Here is a 24,017-nt window from a genome sequence, read left to right on the forward strand (position 1 = left end):
AAACCCATTAAGCCTACTCATTAAACCTACTCATTAAAACATTAAACCTACTCATTAAACCTACTCATTAAACCATTAAGCCTACTCATTAAACCTACTCATTAAACCTACTCATTAAACCTACTCATTAAACCTACTCATTAAACCTACTCATTAAACCTACTCATTAAACCTACTCATTAAGCCTACTCATTAAACCTAAACCTACTCATTAAGCCTACTCATTAAACCATTAAACCTACTCATTAAGCCTACTCATTAAACCTACTCATTAAACCTACTCATTAAACCTACTCACCATTAAAAGCCTACTCTACTCATTAAACCTACTCATTAATTCATTAAACCTACTCATTAAACCTACTCATTAAAACCTACTCATTAAACCTACTCATTAAACCTACTCATTAAACCTACTCATTAAGCCTACTCATTAAACCTACTCTCATCATTAAACCTACTCATTAAACTCATTAAACCTACTCATTAAAACCTACTCATTAAACTCATTAAACCTACTCATTAAACCTACTCATTAAGCCTACTCATTAAACCTACTCATTAAACCTACTCATTAAACCTACTCATTAAGCCTACTCATTAAACCTACTCATTAAACCTACTCATTAAACCTACTCATTAAACCTACTCATTAAACCTACTCATTAAACCTACTCATTAAGCCTACTCATTAAAAGCCTACTCATTAAACCTACTCATTAAACCTACTCATTAACCATTACTCATTAAACCTACTCATTAAACCTACTCATTAAACCTACTCATTAAACCTACTCATTAAACCTACTCATTAAGCCTACTCATTAAACCTACTCATTAAACCTACTCATTAAACCTACTCATTAAACCTACTCATTAAACCTACTCATTAAACCTACTCATTAAACCTACTATTAAACCTACTCATTAAATTCATTAAACCTACTCATTAAACCTACTCATTAAACCTACTTATTAAACCTACTCATTAAGCCTACTCATTAAGCCTACTCATTAAACTCATTAAACCGACTCATTAAACCTACTCATTAAACCTACTCATTAAACCTACTCATTAAACCTACTCATTAAACCTAAACTCATTAAACCTACTCATTCATTAAACCTACTCATTTAAACCTACTCATTAAACCATTAAACCTACTCATTCAAGGCTTTTTCTTATTTTTTTACTACTTTCTACATTGTAGAATAACAATTAAGACAAACTATGAAATAACACATGGAATCATGTAGTAACCAAAAAAAAAAGAGTTAAACAAATCTAAATATATTTTATATTATTGAAATTAGCCACCCCTTGCCTTGATGACAACTTTGCACACTCTTGGCATTCTCTCAACCAGCTTCACCTGGAATGCTTTTCCAGCAGTCTTGAAGGAGTTCCCACTTTTGATGAGCACTTGTTGGCTGCTTTTTTTTTGAGTGGGCAGGTTGATGAGAGCCAGTCAATGTTTCACATGTTATCCAGATAATGACGGTTAGCACTTGGTGGTCTATAGCAGCTTCCCACCAGAATGGGCTTTAGGGGAGGTAGATGAATCTGTAGCCGTATTACTTCAACAGTATTTAACATGAGATCGTCTCTAATCTTTACAGGAATGTGGTTCTGAATATATAAACAGCAACACCTCCCCCATTGGCATTTCTGTCTTTTCTGTAGATGTTATAACCATGTATTGCTACCACTGTATCATCAAAGGTATTATCTAAGTAGAGTTTCAGAGATAGTGAAAATATGAATGTCATTTGTAACTAGCAAGTTATTGATATCATGAACCCTATTTTTAGCACTTTTATGGGTTGCTTGATTGTTTTTAATGCTTTACTGAGAAGCTTATCAGGTAGAATTACTTATATTATGTACATTGGAGATGATAGTGCTGTGAGCTGCACAAAGTGGTCTTCTTACTAGGGCACACTGGTAGCCATGCTGGTTAAGTGTGGCTTTGAATTCTAAATAAATCACAGACAGTGTCACCAGCAAAGCAGTCCCACACCACCTCCATTGCTTCACGGTGGGAACCACACATGCGGAGATCATCTGTTCACCCACACCTACTCCTCAGAAAGACATGGCAATTGGAACCAAAAGGACAGACCAAAGGACAGATTTCCACCGGTCTAATGTCCATTGCTTGTGTTTCTTCGCCCAAGCAAGTCTCTTCTCCTTATTGGTGTCCTTCTTTGTGGTTTCTTTGCAGAAATTCCACCATGATGGTCTGATTCACGCCAGTCTCCTCTGAACAGTTGATGTTGAGATGTGTCTGTTACTTGAACTCTGAAGCATTTCTTTGGGCTGCAATCTGAGGTGCACTTGACTCTAATGAACTTATCTTCTGCAGCAGAGGTAACTCTGGGTCTTCCTTTCCTGTGGCAGGTCCTCATGAGAGCCAGTTTCATCATAGCAATTGATGATTTTTGTGACTGCACTTGAAGAGACTTTCAAAGTCCTTGAAATTATTGAGTATTGAGTGACCTTCATGTTTTAAAGTTATAATGGACTGTCATTTCTCTTTGCTTATTTGAGCTGTTTGTGTCACAATATGGATGGTATTTTACCAAATAGGGCTATCTTCTGTATCCCACCCCTACCTTGTCACAACACAGGTGATTGGCTCAAATGCATTAAGAAGGAAAGAAATTCCACAAATGAACTTTTAACAAGGCACACCTGTTAATTGAAATGCATTCCAGGTGACTTCCTCATTAAGCTGGCTGAGAGAATACAAAGCTTTCATCAAGGCAAAGGGTGGCTACTTTAAAAAATCTAAAATATATTTTTGATGTCTTCACTATTATTCTACAATGTAGAAAATAGTAAAATTAAGAAAAATCCTGGAAGGAGTTGGTGTTCAAACCTTTGACTGGTTCTGTATTATCACACCAACTGACTGGTTCTTCTGATGTTGTTCACACAGGAGACCATGTTGAGACATTCTCTACATCCAGAGAGCAACAGCAGGAAGATCACAGAGCTAAGAGGTCTCACCACTGCCCACATTGTGAGGAGAATTTTCCAATTCTATCAAAACTAAAAGTACACTTAAAAATACACACAGGAGACAATCTGTATTCCTGTACTGACTGTGGGAAGAGATTCACAACATCAAGGGCTCTGACACTTCATCAGAGAGTGCACACTGGAGAGAAGCCTTACTACTGCTCCTACTGTGGGAAATGCTTCACAACATCGTCTGAGTTAACAGTTCACCAGAGAACACACACTGGAGAAAAGCCTTACATCTGCTCTGACTGTGGGAAGAGTTTTTCCCACCTGTGTAACTTTAAAGCACACCAACGTATACATGCAGGAGAGAAGCCGTTCTCCTGCTCTGACTGTGGGAAGAGTTTCTCTCAACAGAACCATTTAAAGTCACACCAACGTATACACACAGGAGAGAAGCCTTACTACTGCTCTGACTGTAGGAAGAGTTTTTCCCACCTGTGTAACTTTAAAGCACACCAACGTATACATGCAGGAGAGAAGCCGTTCTCCTGCTCTGACTGTGGGAAGAGTTTCTCTCAACAGAACCATTTAAAGTCACACCAACGTATACACACAGGAGAGAAGCCTTACTACTGCTCTGACTGTGGGAAGAGTTTCTCTCGATTGGATACTTTAAAATCACATGAACGTATACATACAGGAAAGAAGCGTTACTACTGCTCCGACTGTAGGAAGAGTTTCTCCCACCAGGGTAGCTTAAAAAACACCAATGTATACACACAGGAGAGAAGCCTTACTCCTGCTGTGACTGTGGAAAAAGCTTCACAGCATCATTTGATCTAAAAGTTCATCTGAGAACACACACTGGAGAGAAGCCTTACATCTGCTCTGACTGTGGGAAGAGTTTCTCTCAACAGAACCATTTAAAAACACATCAACGTATACACACAGGAGAGAAGCCTTACTCCTGCTCTGTCTGTGGGAAGAGTTTCTCTCAAGAGAGCAACTTAAAAACGCACGAACGTATGCATAAAGGAGAGAAGCCTTACTCCTGCTCTGTCTGTGGGAAGAGTTTCTCTCAACAGAGCAACTTAAAAACACACCAACGTATACATAAAGAACAGATGCCTCATCAGTTCTCTCAGACCAGCTAAGATTAAAATAACTCCCATCACTCAATTTTCATCTCATTGCTTGAGTTGGACTGAAATAGGTGCCGGTAGTGTTTTGTATTTAGCTTCCACAACATACATCATTCATAAGTAAATGATCTGTTATAGAATATCAATTGGTATGTGTTATTCACTGACATGTGGACTTTAACTTCATTGTGTTCTGTGACATTTTAATCACTGCGTTGTAGAGATGATCTCTTTATCTATGTATGTTGCTATTGTGAGGTTAACACACGTCTAGCAGATTTAATTAGTCTGTCATAGGTTGTTATTCTATTCGTATTATACGGTAATTCATCAGTTCTGCCCCACAAAGGAAAATGTCAATAAACTCAATGATGAACTTTATGGTCTGCAGATTCAGTTTGTTATAGTTTCCATAGTTAGTTTCCATGGTTTCCATAGTTAGTTTCCATGGTTTCCATGTTGTTGGAGACTCGGGTTGTTACACTGTTATTAACATTACAATAATTATCAAATTGCATCCGTCAATAGTTCTTTCTTTTTTTTACTACTACAGAATTTTTCAGTTTCAGAGAAGTATTTTTAACTAATGGACAAGTAAAAAATAATTTGGACAAGTGGCAAGAAAAGCTCATGTCCAGCCCTGACATACTTACGAAGGTGCAAACTTGCACTATATATATATACTAAAGTATGTGGACACCCCTTCAAATTAGTGGATTCGGCTATTTCAGCCACAGCCGTTGCTGACAGGTGTATAGAATCGAGCACACCGCCATGCAATCTCCACAGACAAACATTGGCAGTAGAATGGCCTTACTGAAGAGCTCAGTGACTTTCAAAGTGGCAAAGATGCCACCTTTCCAAAGTCAGTTTGTCCTCTGCTAGAGCTGCCCCAGTCAACTGTAAGTGCTGTTCTTGTGAAGTGGAAACAACTATGAGCAACAATGTCTCAGCCGCTGTGGTAGTGTCGGTTGCAACACTCACTACTGAGTTCCAAACTGCCTCTGGAAGCAATGTCAACACAATAACTGTTTGTCTGGAGCTCCATGAAATGGGTTTCCATGGCCGAACAGCCACACACAAGCCTAAGATCACCATGCACAATGCTAAGCGTCGGCTGGAGTGGTGTAAAGCTCGCCGCCATTGGACTCTGGAGCAGTGAATACGCATTCTCTGGAATGATAAATCACGCCTTACCATCTGGCAGTCCGACGGATGAATCTGGGTTATGGCAGATGCTAGGAGAACGCTACCTGCCCGAATGCATAGTGCCAACTGTAAAGTTTGGTGGAGTGGTCTAGGGCTGTTTTTTTTAAGTATTCACCCCCAAGTCAATACTTAGTAGAAGCACCGTTGGCAGTAGAAGCACCGTTGGCAGTAATTACAGCTGTGAGTCTTTCTGGGTAAGTCTTTAAGAACTTTGCATATCTGAATCCTGCCATTTTTGCCAATTTTTCTTGGGAAAATTACTTAAGCGCTTTCAAGTTGGATGGGGAACATTAGTCAACAGCAATTTCAAAGGCCACAGATTCTCAATTGGATTCAGGTCTTGCATTTCTTCAGCAATGGCTTCCATAAAGCCCAGCTTTGTGGAATGTACAGGTGGTAGTTGTCCCATGGCCGGTTTCTCCCGTCTCAGCTGTGGATCTCTCCTTCACAGTTACCATTGGCCTCTTGGTTGCTTCTCGGTCTAATACCTTCCTTACCAGGTCACTGAGTTTTGGTGGACGGCCTTCTTTAGTCAGAAGTAGCGCTTGTGCCATATTCTTTCCATTTCTTAATATTTTTTTATAATGGATTTAACAGTGAGTTCTTGACCTACTGATGGCATGGCTGCTATGACAACGGGCTGTTCAAACTGTACTCAGGCCTGTACTGACGTGTGTGGCTGTAGCTGTAGGGTTCCCTATATAGTACATAGGGCCCAGGTCAAACGTTGTGCATTGAGTTCAACACAGTGATCATTTTCAGATACTTTCTGTTTTCCTTCTATCCAGATCCAACCTTGAAGCATAATTAATCTACCCAGTATATGATAGACATCCTCAATGAATCCTGAGCATGAATATATTAGTTGTAATTACAGATTTCATATGGGGAGAGGCCACAGAACAGGGGATGAGGAGGAGTAGGAAGGCTCCACAGAACAGGGGACGAGGAGGAGGAGGTGCAGGGCTCCACAGAACAGATTCAATCAAATGTATCCTGCATCTGTCTCTCTCTCTCTCTCTCTCCCTCCCTCCCTCACTCACTCACTCACTCAGTAAAGTAGAGGAGTAATCTGCCGGAGGCTGAGCATTTCAAATGATCTTAACCAGACACTTAATTCAATTCCTACAACTTTATGAACAAAATAAGTGGTGTGTTTAATTCAAATAATCAGGTACGAAGTCTATCAGAGTATGGGCACTGGTCAAAACAAGTAGTGAAGTCAGAGCTTGATTACAACCAAAACGTGTTTGTTTGTCTCCCTCAGTTATATCTTGACCAACAAAAAAAGAAACGTCCGTTTTTCAAGACCCTTGTTTTTCAAAGATAATACCCTTATTGGCCTTCTTGCAACACCTGAGCTAAGAAAATATTTACTAAATAAACTAATGCAACATATTGAATGCCAACCACCATTAAACCCACCGAAGAAGAAGAAGTCCTGTTGCGTTTTGATAGTCGGGGAACAGGAAGTTCCGGGCAGGCTTCAGCCACAATTGTTCCCTGAAGGCGATAGCGGTTGTGTCCGTTTCAGAAGTATTAACTAAAGGTATGCAATAGCACGTTTAAACTTTCTAATATCGAAAGAACATGTCGTAAAATGTGAGGTACCAAATCCGCCAAGGTATTATCACGTTTATTAAAGGTTTTATTACGTTTTAGTTTTGTGCTGAACCGAGTGAGTGAAGAACGTGATTAAATATAATTTTAGAAGTCACATTTAGCTTGCTAAGTTTAGACTTTGTCAGAGTGAATGAATGTACATTATTTCGTCAATGTAATTTCATAAAGAATCAATTGATTTGAGATTTCTGAGTTCGTTTGACATGTTTATTATTCTGATTATTTCCATATGTTTATGAGCTGGTAAAATGGCGGCGCCTCTCGGTCTGAGTCAATAGACTTGCAGGCTGTGCGGCTGCACCAGAGAGACACTTTCAGGGTTGTTTTACTGTTTAGAAGCAGAATGTCATGTTCATCTGATTTCTACATGTCACTGTAACAATATTCAGACACATTCAGTTTCTATATTTATCTATAGTTGTTACGAAGGTGTGAATGGGGAAATACAATCTGTTTTTGTGAGTGAAAGTGGAAAATGGTACATAGTTCTGCCTCAAACTGCAACCTTGCATTACTTGTTTACTTAGTAATTTGTGAATTTAGGAAGACTACTATAGATTAACTGCACTTAGGTAGTGAACATTATTTTTTTAATACGGATATCTGAACGGAAATGGATGTCGGTCTGGTGAGCAAAATATATTTGACATAAACCCTCCCTGAACGCTGAATTAAAATATCGAAAAATATCCCCCATAGACAAAATAATGATTAAAACAAGGTGGATAGTAGAGAACATGTTTACCAACACTTCTTGGACAGACCAGAGCCGTTAGATATGAACTTTATTAACGGTTCTTCGTCCTGTAAGCGTTGCCTGGCAACGCAGGAATTCTGACAGCGTTCAGGGCTGCGGGCCAGAAGGTCGTGGGTTCGCAGACCACCGTGAACAAGAGTGAGGGTTGACATCTATTTTATGGTGAAAGCATTGCATGAATCTATCATCATATTTGCAGGTCTGAGAAAAACATTTCCTTTTAATAAACATTTCATGCAAGTGTACGTCATTTTACTTATTAGCAGAGTCTTTTTTATTACCACACAGGTTAAGAATGGACAGAGAGAGAGAGGCCTGTGTGTTCATCTTATCATATTTCTCCGATGCCAAATCATTGTGTCTCGTTTACAACGAAACTGTCCCTGTTTACAAATAATCAAATGTGAGATCATCTGATCATGGTACTTTAAATAGTTCAACATTTCCACTCCAGACAGAGTAAAAGACAAGCTACCTTTCCACTCCAGACAAAGTAAAAGACAAGCTACCTTTCCACTCCAGACAGAGTAAAAGACAAGCTACCTTTCCACTCCAGACAGAGTAAAAGACAAGCTACCTTTCCACTCCAGACAGAGTAAAAGACAAGCTACCTTTCCACTCCAGACAGAGTAAAAGACAAGCTACCTTTCCACTCCAGACAGAGTAAAAGACAAGCTACCTTTCCACTCCAGACAGAGTAAAAGACAAGCTACCTTTCCACTCCAGACAGAGTAAAAGACAAGCTACCTTTCCACTCCAGACAGAGTAAAAGACAAGCTACCTTTCCACTCCAGACAGAGTAAAAGACAAGCTACCTTTCCACTCCAGACAAAGACAAGTCCAGACAGAGTAAAAGACAAGCTACCTTTCCACTCCAGACAGAGTAAAAGACAAGCTACATTTCCACTCCAGACAGAGTAAAAGAAAAGACAAGCTACCTTTCCACTCCAGACAGAGTAAAAGACAAGCTACCTTTCCACTCCAGACAGAGTAAAAGAAAGACAGAGTAAAAGCTACCTTTCCACTCCAGACAGAGTAAAAGACAAGCTACCTTTCCACTCCAGACGGAGTAAAAGACAAGCTACCTTTCCACTCCAGACGGAGTAAAAGACAAGCTACCGTTCCACTCCAGACGGAGTAAAAGACAAGCTACCTTTCCACTCCAGACGGAGTAAAAGACAAGCTACCTTTCCACTCCAGACGGAGTAAAATACAAGCTACCTTTCCACTCCAGACGGAGTAAAAGACAAGCTACCTTTCCACTCCAGACGGAGTAAAAGACAAGCTACCTTTCCACTCCAGACAGAGTAAAAGACAATTCATGTTTGATCCCAAAATGTGTTCGGAAGCTTCTTAGGGAGGGTGTGACACAATTTCTGAACCCACGGAGGCAGAGGTCAAATCAAGCTCCTAACGCATCGCCGTGTGCCTCTTCAAGTTTTGTAGCAATGTGAAGGGGTCCGTATAGCACCGCATTGACATGATTGGTGGGCAGGAGGTGGGGGCGGGAGGTCCAGTATAAACACAAACTCACTTCCTTGACAACAGCTCTGCTCCGTTAAGCGCTAGAAGTATAAAAACCCGGATGTCTGCAGAGGATGCATCTGCAGTCAGATATCGGATTGACCGTCCAGTCTTTTAGCAGAGAAATGTAAATCTCTAACTGCTGGCTACTCTCATTCTGTGTCTTTAACCCAACAAATATTTCCCTAAAAACTGTCTGGGTTTTAACATCTTCTATTGTACAGACCAGTAAATAGCTTAATAAATTGATAGTGACAGAATTAGATTAGTATATTTCTTTTTGTTTTGTCTCGTAGGATATAGGGGCGGCCGGGTAGCCTGGTGGTTAGAGCGTTGGACTAGTAACCGGAAGGTTGCGAGTTCAAACCCCCGAGCTGACAAGGTACAAATCTGTCGTTCTGCCACTGAACAGGCAGTTAACCCACTGTTCCCAGGCCGTCATTGAAAATAAGAATGTGTTCTTAACTGACTTGCCTGGTTAAATAAAGGTAAAATTAAAAATAGAAGGTTGTATCTCAGCCTCTGAATGTCAAAGAAATGAAACTGTGATCTGCATCTGAGTCACTTCTTTCCTGGTTATTTTACAGCCTGTTTCTAGCGTAAAGCAGCGCTGACCAAAAACACTGTTATAGATCTCTTTATATAAGCAGATCAGTTTTATTTTCTTCATGTTAATCTAACAAGTGGTAGGCCTGTGCTTTTTTGAAATCTTCTTCACTAAAAGAGGCCTATGGCATAACCCCTCAAGTGGAGTCTGGGTTTTAACTCAACAGCCCTTCACTGACATTCACTGAGGCTATTTAAAGAGTGCCGGGTGGGTTGAGGAATAGGCTCGTCCACGTGGAAGATGGTGGTTTATGTTTTTGGGGAACTTGGTCTAATCAACAACAAAATGTGAAGAAACCTTTCACTCTCTTCCTCAACTGCCACCATAGGCCGACACATCACAGCCATTGGTTAGGATAGGCTGACACATCACAGCCATTGGTTAGGATAGGCTGACACATCACAGCCATTGGTTTAGGATAGGCCGACACATCACAGCCATTGGTTAGGATAGGCCGACACATCACAGCCATTGGTTTAGGATAGGACGCATTGGTTTTTACAGCACAGCCATTGGTTTAGGATAGGTGACACATCACAGCCATGGGTGGTTTAGGATAGGCCGACACACCACAGCCATTGGTTAGGATAGGCCGACACATCACAGCCATTGGTTGTAGGCCGACACAGCACAGCCAGAAGGGACACATCACAGCCATTGGTTAGATAGGCTGACACATCACAGCCATTGGTTTAGGATAGGCCTGACACATCACAGCCATTGGTTAGGATAGGCCGACACATCACAGCCATTGGTTAGGATAGGCCGACACATCACAGCCATTGGTTAGGATAGGCTGACACATCACAGCCATTGGTTAGGATAGGCTGACACATCACAGCCATTGGTTAGGATAGGCTGACACATCACAGCCATTGGTTAGGATAGGCCGACACAGCACAGCCATTGGTTTAGGATAGGCAGACACATCACAGCCATTGGTTAGGATAGGCCGACACATCACAGCCATTGGTTAGGATAGGCCGACACATCACAGCCATTGATTAGGATAGGCCGACACATCACAGCCATTGGTTAGGATATGACACATCACAGCCATTGGTTAGGATAGGCTGACACATCACAGCCATTGGTTAGGATAGGCTGGACACATCACAGCCATTGGTTAGGATGACACATCACAGCCATTGGTTAGGATGACACATCACAGCCATTGGTTAGGATGACACATCACAGCCATTGGTTAGGATAGGCCGACACATCACAGCCATTGGTTTAGGATGACACATCACAGCCATTGGTTAGAATAAGCCGACACATCACAGCCATTGGTTAGGATGACACATCACAGCCATTGGTTAGGATAGGCCGACACAGCACAGCCATTGGGATAGGCCGACACAGCACAGCCATTGGTTAGGATGACACAGCACAGCCATTGGTTAGGATGACACATCACAGCCATTGGTTAGGATGACACATCACAGCCATTGGTTAGGATGACACATCACAGCCATTGGTTTAGGATGACACAGCACAGCCATTGGTTAGGATGACACAGCACAGCCATTGGTTAGGATGACACAGCACAGCCATTGGTTAGGATGACACAGCACAGCCATTGGTTAGGATGACACAGCACAGCCATTGGTTAGGATGACACAGCACAGCCATTGGTTAGGTAGCATTAAAAAAAACAGTTTTGAATCAAGCAGAGCAGAGTCGGGGCTCAGGGTTGGAATAACCTTTTGTAGTGTGTAATGCAGCCTAGTTGTATTTACACCATCCCAGCAACTGTTTTAGAAATACAGTATAACTTTGCTATGTGCTTCCTCCCAGCATGCACTTGGTATTCTATAGGCTATAGATAATTTGATTGGCATCACACTAAATAGCCCATAGTCCCACTTGATATTGTGCAGCAGAGAATCAGAGATGAGGGGAGGCATCAGCCACACATTGATTTATTTAAGTGATAAGGTCAGAGGGGGTTTCTTATATGGCCAATATACCATGGATAAGGGCTGTTGTGGAGGGCCTGGATACAGCCCTTATCCCTGATATATTGGACATATTCCACAAACCCTTGAGGTGCCTTATTGCTATTATAACGTACGTATAAGAGTAAAAAGTAATGTTTTGTCATCCCCCTGGTATATGGTGTGATATACCACGGCTGTCAGCCAATCAGCGTTCAGTGTTCCAACCACTCAGTTTATAAAGCCTAATAAGCAACTCATTCTTAAACACTGAGAAATATTGAAATTTCACCAATTATAAATGACAGGACCCTCTTCTGGACGAGATTAAAACAATACTAAACCCTCAACCTTAACTGACATTGATAAAGCACAACCCTCATTTTCCTCCAGGTAACCATTCTGTACATTTAGATCCATGTTTTCGATCTTTTTTTATTTTTTATTTTATTTTTTATTTCACCTTTATTTAACCAGGTAGGCTAGTTGAGAACAAGTTCTCATTTGCAACTGCGACCTGGCCAAGATAAAGCATAGCAGTGTGAACAGACAACACAGAGTTACACATGGAGTAAACAATTAACAAGTCAATAACACAGTTGAAAAAAAAATGGGCAGTCTATATACAATGTGTGCAAAAGGCATGAGGAGGTAGGCGAATAATACAATTTTGCAGATTAACACTGGAGTGATAAATGATCAGATGGTCATGTACAGGTAGAGATATTGGTGTGCAAAAGAGCAGAAAAGTAAATAAATAAAAAACAGTATAAAAACAGTATGGGAATGAGGTAGGTGAAAATGGGTGGGCTATTTACCAATAGACTATGTACAGCTGCAGCGATCGGTTAGCTGCTCGGATAGCTGATGTTTGAAGTTGGTGAGGGAGATAAAAGTCTCCAACTTCAGCGATTTTTGCAGTTCGTTCCAGTCACAGGCAGCAGAGTACTGGAACGAAAGGCGGCCAAATGAGGTGTTGGCTTTAGGAATGATCAGTGAGATACACCTGTTGGAGCGCGTGCTACGGATGGGTGTTGCCATCGTGACCAGTGAACTGAGATAAGGCGGAGCTTTACCTAGCATGGACTTGTAGATGACCTGGAGCCAGTGGGTCTGGCGACGAATATGTAGTGAGGGCCAGCCGACTAGAGCATACAAGTCGCAGTGGTGGGTGGTATAAGGTGCTTTAGTGACAAAATGGATGGCACTGTGATAGACTGCATCCAGTTTGCTGAGTAGAGTGTTGGAAGCCATTTTGTAGATGATATCGCCGAAGTCGAGGATCGGTAAGATAGTCAGTTTTACTAGGGTAAGCTTGGCGGCGTGAGTGAAGGAGGCTTTGTTGCGGAATAGAAAGCCGACTCTTGATTTGATTTTCGATTGGAGATGTTTGATGTGAGTCTGGAAGGAGAGTTTGCAGTCTAGCCTGACGCCTAGGTACTTATAGATGTCCACATATTCAAGGTCGGAACCATCCAGGGTGGTGATGCTAGTCGGGCATGCGGGTGCAGGCAGCGATCGGTTGAAAAGCATGCATTTGGTTTTACTCGCGTTTAAGAGCAGTTGGAGGCCACGGAAGGAGTGCTGTATGGCATTGAAGCTCGTTTGGAGGTTAGATAGCACAGTGTCCAATGACGGGCCGAAAGTATGTAGAATGGTGTCGTCTGCGTAGAGGTGGATCAGGGAATCGCCCGCAGTAAGAGCAACATCATTGATATATACAGAGAAAAGAGTCGGCCCGAGAATTGAACCCTGTGGCACCCCCATAGAGACTGCCAGAGGACCGGACAGCATGCCCTCCGATTTGACACACTGAACTCTGTCTGCAAAGTAATTGGTGAACCAGGCAAGGCAGTCATCCGAAAAACCGAGGCTATTGAGTCTGCCGATAAGAATATGGTGATTGACAGAGTCGAAAGCCTTGGCGAGGTCGATGAAGACGGCTGCACAGTACTGTCTTTTATCGATGGCGGTTATGATATCGTTTAGTACCTTGAGTGTGGCTGGGGTGCACCCGTGACCGGCTCGGAAACCAGATTGCACAGCGGAGAAGGTACGGTGGGATTCTAGATGGTCAGTGACCTGTTTGTTGACTTGGCTTCCGAAGACCTTAGATAGGCAGGGCATCTAATGTTTTGAATTAATGTTTTATTGGCAATGTTTATCTACCTGATCTATTGAAATTAGAGAATTGAACAACAAACAAATATAATATATTTTGAGAATAAAGAAAGAACTGTCAAGATTGTTTTCCGTTTGTCTTTATTACTACAGGCCGACTCAGATTAAGTCTGAGGCCGGTAACATCAACAGTGAGGACAAACCCAGCCTGCCTCTCTCCTTCCACACTGAGTCCAAACCTACAGTCACTGGGTCCTGATTGTGACAGTGGAGCCCAGTTTGCTCTGCAGGATCCAGAGATGGCATCAGTGAAGCTGGAAGACTGCAGTCAAACACTGGAGCTGAATGGCATCATTAAAGATGAAGAAGAGGAGGAGAAGATTAGGACAACTGTTAGTCATGGTAAGAGCTGGTTCTATCTATAAGTTATCTTCATATATTAGACCTCCATAAGTTATGACCAGTCTATTGCTAGGTTGAATTCTGTAATTCTGACATCACATCCCTGAACAACTCAAGATTTCCCACTTCCTGGTCTATCTGGAGTGATCAGAGTGTAGACTAAAGAAGTGAAGTAGACAAACTGACAGTGTTTTAAAGTTCAATTAAATGAGTCTATGTAGTTACTAACCCTTGTGATAGTGAGTGGAGGATGATATGAAATGAGTCTGTAGTTACTAACCCTTGTGATAGTGAGTGGAGGATGATATGAAATGAGTCAGTAGTTACTAACCCTTGTGATAGTGAGTGGAGGATGATATGAAATGAGTCTGTAGTTACTAACCCTTGTGATAGTGAGTGGAGGATGATATGAAATGAGTCTGTAGTTACTAACCCTTGTGATAGTGAGTGGAGGATGATATGAAATGAGTCTGTAGTTACTAACCCTTGTGATAGTGAGTGGAGGATGATATGAAATGAGTCTGTAGTTACTAACCCTTGTGATAGTGAGTGGAGGATGATATGAAATGAGTCTGTGTAGTTACAAACCCTTGTGATAGTGAGTGGAGGAGGATTCTTGGTAATTATTTTCACCCCTTTAGCATTAGACTGTTGTCAGGGTTCGTGTCAATTCCAGATCATTCAGGAAATTACACTGAAATTCCAATTCTCTTCAATGCTTTTCAATTAGCAGCATGTGGAATTTGGAATTAAGGTTTACTTTCTGAATGGACTGTTATTGAAAAGGAATTGACCCCAACCCAGACTGTTACCCACTTTTAGAATAGTTTTACTCCCCTGTGTTGTACAGCCTACTGATATGAAGTCATATGTCACCTGGTACAGACAGAAGAGAACTGGCCACCCCTCAGAGTCTGGTTCCTCTCTATGTTTCTTCCTTGGTTCCTGCTTGCTGGGGAGTTTTTCGTGGCCACTGTGCTTCTACATCTGCATTGCTCTTTGGGGATTGAGGCTGGGTTTCTGTTCAGCACTTATACATGTCACATGTATTTTATGAAACCCTTTGTAGATCAGCAGTTGACACACAGTTCTTTACAGAAACCTAAAAACCCCAAAGAGCAATGCAGATGTAGCTTCATAAAATAAGTACAGTGCCAGTCGAACGTTTGGACACACCGCCAGGGTTCCTTCCTTACTTCCTTCCTTGTCAATCATTGGTTCGTTGGTGAAATTAGCATTATGACAATTATCTTTAATTAAATCATTCAAAAAACTTTATTAATGCAATTTGCAGACAGACGTTGACAAACCAGGAACATAGCACGCGTGTTTCAGAGTAAGTTCTGCGTCTAACAAAAGGCCTCCAGTTGTTTTATTACACCCTGAGTCGCGCCCTGATGATGTCACTGCCGACATCATCATCCTCTACTCCTGGGACCAAAACCAGGCCTACAGAGCTGTATAAACAGGTCCTTTAACTGTTAGCTAAACACTTACCAGTACATGTCCCCTCGCCCCAAAGCGGATTTATTGTGGAATGTTTGCCTCGTCTTATCTCCTTCACTCCCCTGCAGAGTTCTGTCTAAGTCACACATTTCTAAGAGGGGCCTCTTTATAATGAGGCAGAAAGAGAGAGAGAGCGAGAACTAAAATACAACTGTAGAACAATACTAAACCTCTACAATGAATTTATATTGTTAATCCGTAGTATAAAACCCTATAAATGTAAGGAGGGAGTGGTCTTTTAACCCCTCCCCTTCTATTAATATAACATAAGCATAATCAAATATTCTAATACATCAAATATTTGTACAGCCCCAAATCATGACCCCTAGGTGACCCCTAGGTGACCCCTAGGTGACCCCTAGGTGAATCCTGACAACAACACCTAGTCATTCAAGTGTTTTTCTTTATTTCTGCTTTTTTCTACATTGTAGAATAACAGTGAAGACATCAAGACTATGAAATAACACGTATGGAATCATGTAGTAACCAAAATAGTGTTAAACGAATCAAAATATATTTTGTATTCAAAGTAGCCACCCTTTGCCTTGATGACAACTTTGCACACTTTATTATATGTATTATATATTTAATTTACAAAGTAGTAAATAGTTAAAGAAAACCTGTTGAATGAGTAGGCGTGTCCAAACCTTTGACTGGTTCTGTATTATCACACCAACTGACTGGTTCTTCTGATGTTGTTCACACAGGAGACCATGTTGAGACATTCCCTACATCCAGAGAGCAACAGCAGGAAGATCACAGACCTAAGAGGTCTCACCACTGCCCACATTGTGAGGAAATGTTCCCAGGTTTATCAAAGCTAAAAATACACTTAAAAATACACACAGGAGAGAACCTGTATTCCTGTACTGACTCTGGGGAGAGATTCACAACATCAAAGGCTCTGACATTTCATCAGAGAGTGCACACAGAAGAGAAACCGTACTCCTGCTCGTACTGTGGGAAGAGTTACTCTCAACAGACCAATCTAAAAAAACACCAACGTTTACACACAGGAGAGAAGCCTTACTCCTGCCGTGACTGTGGAAAATGCTTCACAACCTCATCTGAGCTAACAGTTCATATGAGAACACACACTGGAGAGAAGCCTTACATCTGCTCTGACTGTGGGAAGAGTTTCTCCCACCAGGGTAGCTTAAAAGCACACCAACGTGTGCATACAGGAGAGAAGCCATACTCCTGCTCTGACTGTGGAAAGAACTTCTCCCGATTGGGTACCCTAAAATTGCATAAACGTATACATACAGGAATTAAGCCTTACTACTGCTCTGACTGTAGGAAGAGTTTCTCCCACCAGGGTAGCTTAAAAGCACACCAACGTATGCATACAGGAGAGAAGCCATACTCCTGTTCTGACTGTGAGAAGAGTTTCTCCCGATTGGGTACCTTAAAATCACATGGACGTATACATACAGGAAAGAAGCCTTACTACTGCTCCAACTGTGGGAAGAGTTTCTCTCAACGGAACCATTTAAAACCATTTAAAATCACATCAACGTAAAATACACACTGGAGAAAAGCCTTATGTCTGCTCTGACTGTGGGAAGAGAAGGTTCTCTCAACAGAACCATTTAAACACACATCAACGTATACACACAGGAGAGAAGCCATACTACTGCTCTGTCTGTGGGACGAGTTTCTCTCAACAGAGCAACTTAAAAACACACCAACGTATACATAAAGGAGAGAAGACTCATCAGTTCTCTCAGACCAGCTAAGATTAAAATTAGGTGATGGAGTGATTTTAATTTCATTGATTTTACTTGGACTGAAATAGGTGATTTCAATCTCATTGCTTGACTTGGACTGAAATAGGTGCCGTGAATTCATTTTAGAAATAGTGAAACCCTTTTGGACAATCAGAACCATTTTAGAGGAAACAAATCAGTGCCGCGGGAAAGGCCGCACACCCTTCCAAAGAAGGTCTGTGCAGATAACCAGCGAACGAAGGCATTCACACGTAAATACATTCATGATTTCTTCTCGTCTGCAAAGTATCTGATTACTGTGAGAATAGTTTCTAAAATGTTTCTACAATGTATCAATGATAAGTGTCGTTTTTCTCTCTCCTTTTGTAAAAAAAAAAAAAACACTATATTGTGTCAGTCCGCTAGGGACCTTTTCTCATGTATTAAGTGTGTATGTTTATCCTGTGTTATCATTTAGTTAGCTAGTAAATAAATATTTAAATCAATTTGTGTACTACTGAATCATAAGTAAGGCTGGGGGTTTTGCAGATGCAGGAGGTTACGACGGTTCAGAATGATGATATGAGACAAGGTTATGATTAATACGTTGACTGTTTTATGGATGTGATAGGTAAATACCTTTTTAGAGTTTAATTCGGGAGATGCTCTCATGGTGCCCCAAAAATTCCTAATGAGTTAATTGTTACATGATTAATTTAATCGGGTAACAAACAGAGTTAGTTGATTTAGATACATAACAGTCATCAGATTAATGAAAGTAAAGTCACGACAATTGTGTGTGGATTTCTCCTCAGTCTGGGTGCAATCCGGCTACCAAAAGCGCACACAGTGAGCGACGTCATCAGCACTCCCACAAGTCTCCAGAAAACTTGTTTTGTGACCGAGAGGCTCCTTTTCAGTATAACGTTGGAGGAAATACATTCCTAGTATGTGAGGAATTTGTTTGCTGGCCTCATGAATACTAGTCAATTAGCTAATATTTAGGGGAATTTTTTTTTTTGTTTGGCTAGTTATGCTAACCCGTTTGCAATCTCTTTTAGCATTGCTTGCTAGCTACAGAGGCTTGTTAGCTACAGTAGTTAGCAACTGCCATCAGTTGTGTTATTGTCATATGTTGCCTTTTCCACCGTTTTTAAAATGCATACTGACAACTGACATTTGTGCAGGAAACCGAACACTTAAATAAAGGTTCAATAAAAATTAAAAAATGCACATGGGAAATCCTGTACATGTCTGAATACATTTAAAAAAGAAATCAATTTCTCAAATCAAATGTATTTATATAGCCCTTCTTACATCAGCTGATGTCACAAAGTGCTGTACAGAAACCCAGCCTAAAACCCCAAACAGCAAGCAATGCAGGTGTAGAAGCACGGTGGCTAGGAAAAACTCCCTAGAAAGGCCAAAACCTAGGAAGAAACCTAGAGAGGAACCAGGCTATGTGGGGTGGCCAGTCCTCTTCTGGCTGTGCCAGGTAGAGATTATAACAGAACATGGCCAAGATGTTCAAATGTTCATAAATGACCAGCATGGTCCAATAATAATAAGGCAGAACAGTTGAAACTGGAGCAGCAGCACGGCCAGGTGGACTGGGGACAGCAAGGAGTCATCATGTCAGGTAGTCCTGGGGCATGGTCCATGGTTCTCTTGCCTTTTAAGCAGCCGGTACAAAGTTGTGGTGAACAGATGGGGCGCTCTCCTGTTGCCTAGCCAGCTTTCAGGTGCCTGTAAAAACATTTTGATAGACAGCTATCTCCCGCTCTCCATTTCCCCAGGACATGTCGAGACTTGACAGTTCATGCAGCTTTTAGTCGTCCCGATGGGACTCCCAATCACAGCCGGATGTGATGCAGCATGGATTCGAACCAGGTACTGCAGTGACACCTCTTGCACTGAGATGCAGTGTCTTAGACCGCTGCACCACTCGGGATTTGATGGAAGTCATTTAAACTGTTGGAGCGGATGTTGATGGAAGTCATTTAATTAAACTGTTGGAGCGGATGTTGATGGAAGTCATTTAATTAAACTGTTGGAGCGGATGTTGATGGAAGTCATTTAAACTGTTGGAGCGGATGTTGATGGAAGTCATTTAAACTGTTGGAGCGGATGTTGATGGAAGTCATTTAAACTATTGGAGCGGATGTTGATGGAAGTCATTTAAACTGTTGGAGCGGATGTTGATGGAAGTCATTTAATTAAACTGTTGGAGCGGATGTTGATGGAAGTCATTTAAACTGTTGGAGCGGATGTTGATGGAAGTCATTTAATTAAACTGTTGGAACGGATGTTGATGGAAGTCATTTAAACTGTTGGAGCGGATGTTGATGGAAGTCATTTAATTAAACTGTTGGAGCGGATGTTGATGGAAGTCATTTAAACTGTTGGAGCGGATGTTGATGGAAGTCATTTAATTAAACTGTTGGAACGGATGTTGATGGAAGTCATTTAAACTGTTGGAGCGGATGTTGATGGAAGTCATTTAAACTATTGGAGCGGATGTTGATGGAAGTCATTTAAACTGTTGGAGCGGATGTTGATGGAAGTCATTTAATTAAACTGTTGGAGCGGATGTTGATGGAAGTCATTTAAACTGTTGGAGCGGATGTTGATGGAAGTCATTTAATTAAACTGTTGGAACGGATGTTGATGGAAGTCATTTAAACTGTTGGAGCGGATGTTGATGGAAGTCATTTAATTAAACTGTTGGAGCGGATGTTGATGGAAGTCATTTAAACTGTTGGAGCGGATGTTGATGGAAGTCATTTAATTAAACTGTTGGAGCGGATGTTGATGGAAGTCATTTAAACTGTTGGAGCGGATGTTGATGGAAGTAATTTAATTAAACTGTTGGAACGGATGTTGATGGAAGTCATTTAAACTGTTGGAGCGGATGTTGATGGAAGTCATTTAATTAAACTGTTGGAGCGGATGTTGATGGAAGTCATTTAATTAAACTGTTGGAACGGATGTTGATGGAAGTCATTTAAACTGTTGGAGCGGATGTTGATGGAAGTCATTTAATTAAACTGTTGGAGCGGATGTTGATGGAAGTAATTTAATTAAACTGTTGGAGCGGATGTTGATGGAAGTAATTTAATTAAACTGTTGGAACGGATGTTGATGGAAGTCATTTAATTAAACTGTTGGAACGGATGTTGATGGAAGTCATTTAATTAAACTGTTGGAGCGGATGTTGATGGAAGTCATTTAAACTGTTGGAGCGGATGTTGATGGAAGTCATTTAATTAAACTGTTGGAACGGATGTTGATGGAAGTCATTTAAACTGTTGGAGCGGATGTTGATGGAAGTCATTTAATTAAACTGTTGGAGCGGATGTTGATGGAAGTCATTTAATTAAACTGTTGGAACGGATGTTGATGGAAGTCATTTAAACTGTTGGAGCGGATGTTGATGGAAGTCATTTAAACTGTTGGAGTGGATGTTGATGGAAGTCATTTAAACTGTTGGAGCGGATGTTGATGGAAGTCATTTAAACTGTTGGAGCGGATGTTGATGGAAGTCATTTAAACTGTTGGAGCGGATGTTGATGGAAGTCATTTAAACTGTTGGAGCGGATGTTGATGGAAGTCATTTAATTAAACTGTTGGAACGGATGTTGATGGAAGTCATTTAAACTGTTGGAGCGGATGTTGATGGAAGTCATTTAATTAAACTGTTGGAGCGGATGTTGATGGAAGTCATTTAAACTGTTGGAGCGGATGTTGATGGAAGTCATTTAATTAAACTGTTGGAACGGATGTTGATGGAAGTCATTTAATTAAACTGTTGGAGCGGATGTTGATGGAAGTCATTTAATTAAACTGTTGGAGCGGATGTTGATGGAAGTCATTTAAACTGTTGGAGCGGATGTTGATGGAAGTCATTTAAACTGTTGGAGCGGATGTTGATGGAAGTCATTTAAACTATTGGAGCGGATGTTGATGGAAGTCATTTAAACTGTTGGAGCGGATGTTGATGGAAGTCATTTAATTAAACTGTTGGAGCGGATGTTGATGGAAGTCATTTAAACTGTTGGAGCGGATGTTGATGGAAGTCATTTAATTAAACTGTTGGAACGGATGTTGATGGAAGTCATTTAAACTGTTGGAGCGGATGTTGATGGAAGTCATTTAATTAAACTGTTGGAGCGGATGTTGATGGAAGTCATTTAAACTGTTGGAGCGGATGTTGATGGAAGTCATTTAATTAAACTGTTGGAACGGATGTTGATGGAAGTCATTTAAACTGTTGGAGCGGATGTTGATGGAAGTCATTTAAACTATTGGAGCGGATGTTGATGGAAGTCATTTAAACTGTTGGAGCGGATGTTGATGGAAGTCATTTAATTAAACTGTTGGAGCGGATGTTGATGGAAGTCATTTAAACTGTTGGAGCGGATGTTGATGGAAGTCATTTAATTAAACTGTTGGAACGGATGTTGATGGAAGTCATTTAAACTGTTGGAGCGGATGTTGATGGAAGTCATTTAATTAAACTGTTGGAGCGGATGTTGATGGAAGTCATTTAAACTGTTGGAGCGGATGTTGATGGAAGTCATTTAATTAAACTGTTGGAGCGGATGTTGATGGAAGTCATTTAAACTGTTGGAGCGGATGTTGATGGAAGTAATTTAATTAAACTGTTGGAACGGATGTTGATGGAAGTCATTTAAACTGTTGGAGCGGATGTTGATGGAAGTCATTTAATTAAACTGTTGGAGCGGATGTTGATGGAAGTCATTTAATTAAACTGTTGGAACGGATGTTGATGGAAGTCATTTAAACTGTTGGAGCGGATGTTGATGGAAGTCATTTAATTAAACTGTTGGAGCGGATGTTGATGGAAGTAATTTAATTAAACTGTTGGAGCGGATGTTGATGGAAGTAATTTAATTAAACTGTTGGAACGGATGTTGATGGAAGTCATTTAATTAAACTGTTGGAACGGATGTTGATGGAAGTCATTTAATTAAACTGTTGGAGCGGATGTTGATGGAAGTCATTTAAACTGTTGGAGCGGATGTTGATGGAAGTCATTTAATTAAACTGTTGGAACGGATGTTGATGGAAGTCATTTAAACTGTTGGAGCGGATGTTGATGGAAGTCATTTAATTAAACTGTTGGAGCGGATGTTGATGGAAGTCATTTAATTAAACTGTTGGAACGGATGTTGATGGAAGTCATTTAAACTGTTGGAGCGGATGTTGATGGAAGTCATTTAAACTGTTGGAGCGGATGTTGATGGAAGTCATTTAAACTGTTGGAGCGGATGTTGATGGAAGTCATTTAAACTGTTGGAGCGGATGTTGATGGAAGTCATTTAAACTGTTGGAGCGGATGTTGATGGAAGTCATTTAAACTGTTGGAGCGGATGTTGATGGAAGTCATTTAATTAAACTGTTGGAGCGGATGTTGATGGAAGTCATTTAAACTGTTGGAGCGGATGTTGATGGAAGTCATTTAAACTGTTGGAGCGGATGTTGATGGAAGTCATTTAAACTGTTGGAGCGGATGTTGATGGAAGTCATTTAATTAAACTGTTGGAACGGATGTTGATGGAAGTCATTTAAACTGTTGGAGCGGATGTTGATGGAAGTCATTTAAACTGTTGGAGCGGATGTTGATGGAAGTCATTTAATTAAACTGTTGGAGCGGATGTTGATGGAAGTAATTTAATTAAACTGTTGGAGCGGATGTTGATGGAAGTAATTTAATTAAACTGTTGGAACGGATGTTGATGGAAGTCATTTAATTAAACTGTTGGAACGGATGTTGATGGAAGTCATTTAAACTGTTGGAGCGGATGTTGATGGAAGTCATTTAATTAAACTGTTGGAACGGATGTTGATGGAAGTCATTTAAACTGTTGGAGCGGATGTTGATGGAAGTAATTTAATTAAACTGTTGGAGCGGATGTTGATGGAAGTAATTTAATTAAACTGTTGGAACGGATGTTGATGGAAGTCATTTAATTAAACTGTTGGAACGGATGTTGATGGAAGTCATTTAAACTGTTGGAGCGGATGTTGATGGAAGTCATTTAATTAAACTGTTGGAACGGATGTTGATGGAAGTCATTTAAACTGTTGGAGCGGATGTTGATGGAAGTCATTTAATTAAACTGTTGGAGCGGATGTTGATGGAAGTAATTTAATTAAACTGTTGGAGCGGATGTTGATGGAAGTAATTTAATTAAACTGTTGGAGCGGATGTTGATGGAAGTAATTTAATTAAACTGTTGGAACGGATGTTGATGGAAGTCATTTAATTAAACTGTTGGAACGGATGTTGATGGAAGTCATTTAAACTGTTGGAGCGGATGTTGATGGAAGTCATTTAAACTGTTGGAGCGGATGTTGATGGAAGTCATTTAATTAAACTGTTGGAGCGGATGTTGATGGAAGTCATTTAATTAAACTGTTGGAACGGATGTTGATGGAAGTCATTTAAACTGTTGGAGCGGATGTTGATGGAAGTCATTTAA

The 24,017-nt window shown here is 40.7% G+C and overlaps 1 protein-coding gene across 1 annotated transcript in view; it reads left to right on the forward strand.

Annotated features, from left to right (window-relative positions):
• Nucleotides 1-17,324, forward strand: part of LOC127927664 (zinc finger protein 260-like) — a 34,713-nt gene extending 17,389 nt beyond the window's left edge. Inside the window, exons 4-5 of the mRNA XM_052514277.1 lie at nucleotides 14,048-14,296; nucleotides 16,510-17,324. Coding sequence (XP_052370237.1) covers nucleotides 14,048-14,296; nucleotides 16,510-17,324 — 1,064 coding nt within the window. The remainder of the gene's footprint in view (nucleotides 1-14,047; nucleotides 14,297-16,509) is intronic.
• The last annotated feature ends 6,693 nt before the right edge of the window (nucleotides 17,325-24,017 follow it).

This window comes from Oncorhynchus keta, unplaced genomic scaffold, assembly GCF_023373465.1.
Source record: "Oncorhynchus keta strain PuntledgeMale-10-30-2019 unplaced genomic scaffold, Oket_V2 Un_scaffold_1704_pilon_pilon, whole genome shotgun sequence".
Taxonomy (NCBI): Eukaryota; Metazoa; Chordata; class Actinopteri; order Salmoniformes; family Salmonidae; genus Oncorhynchus; species Oncorhynchus keta.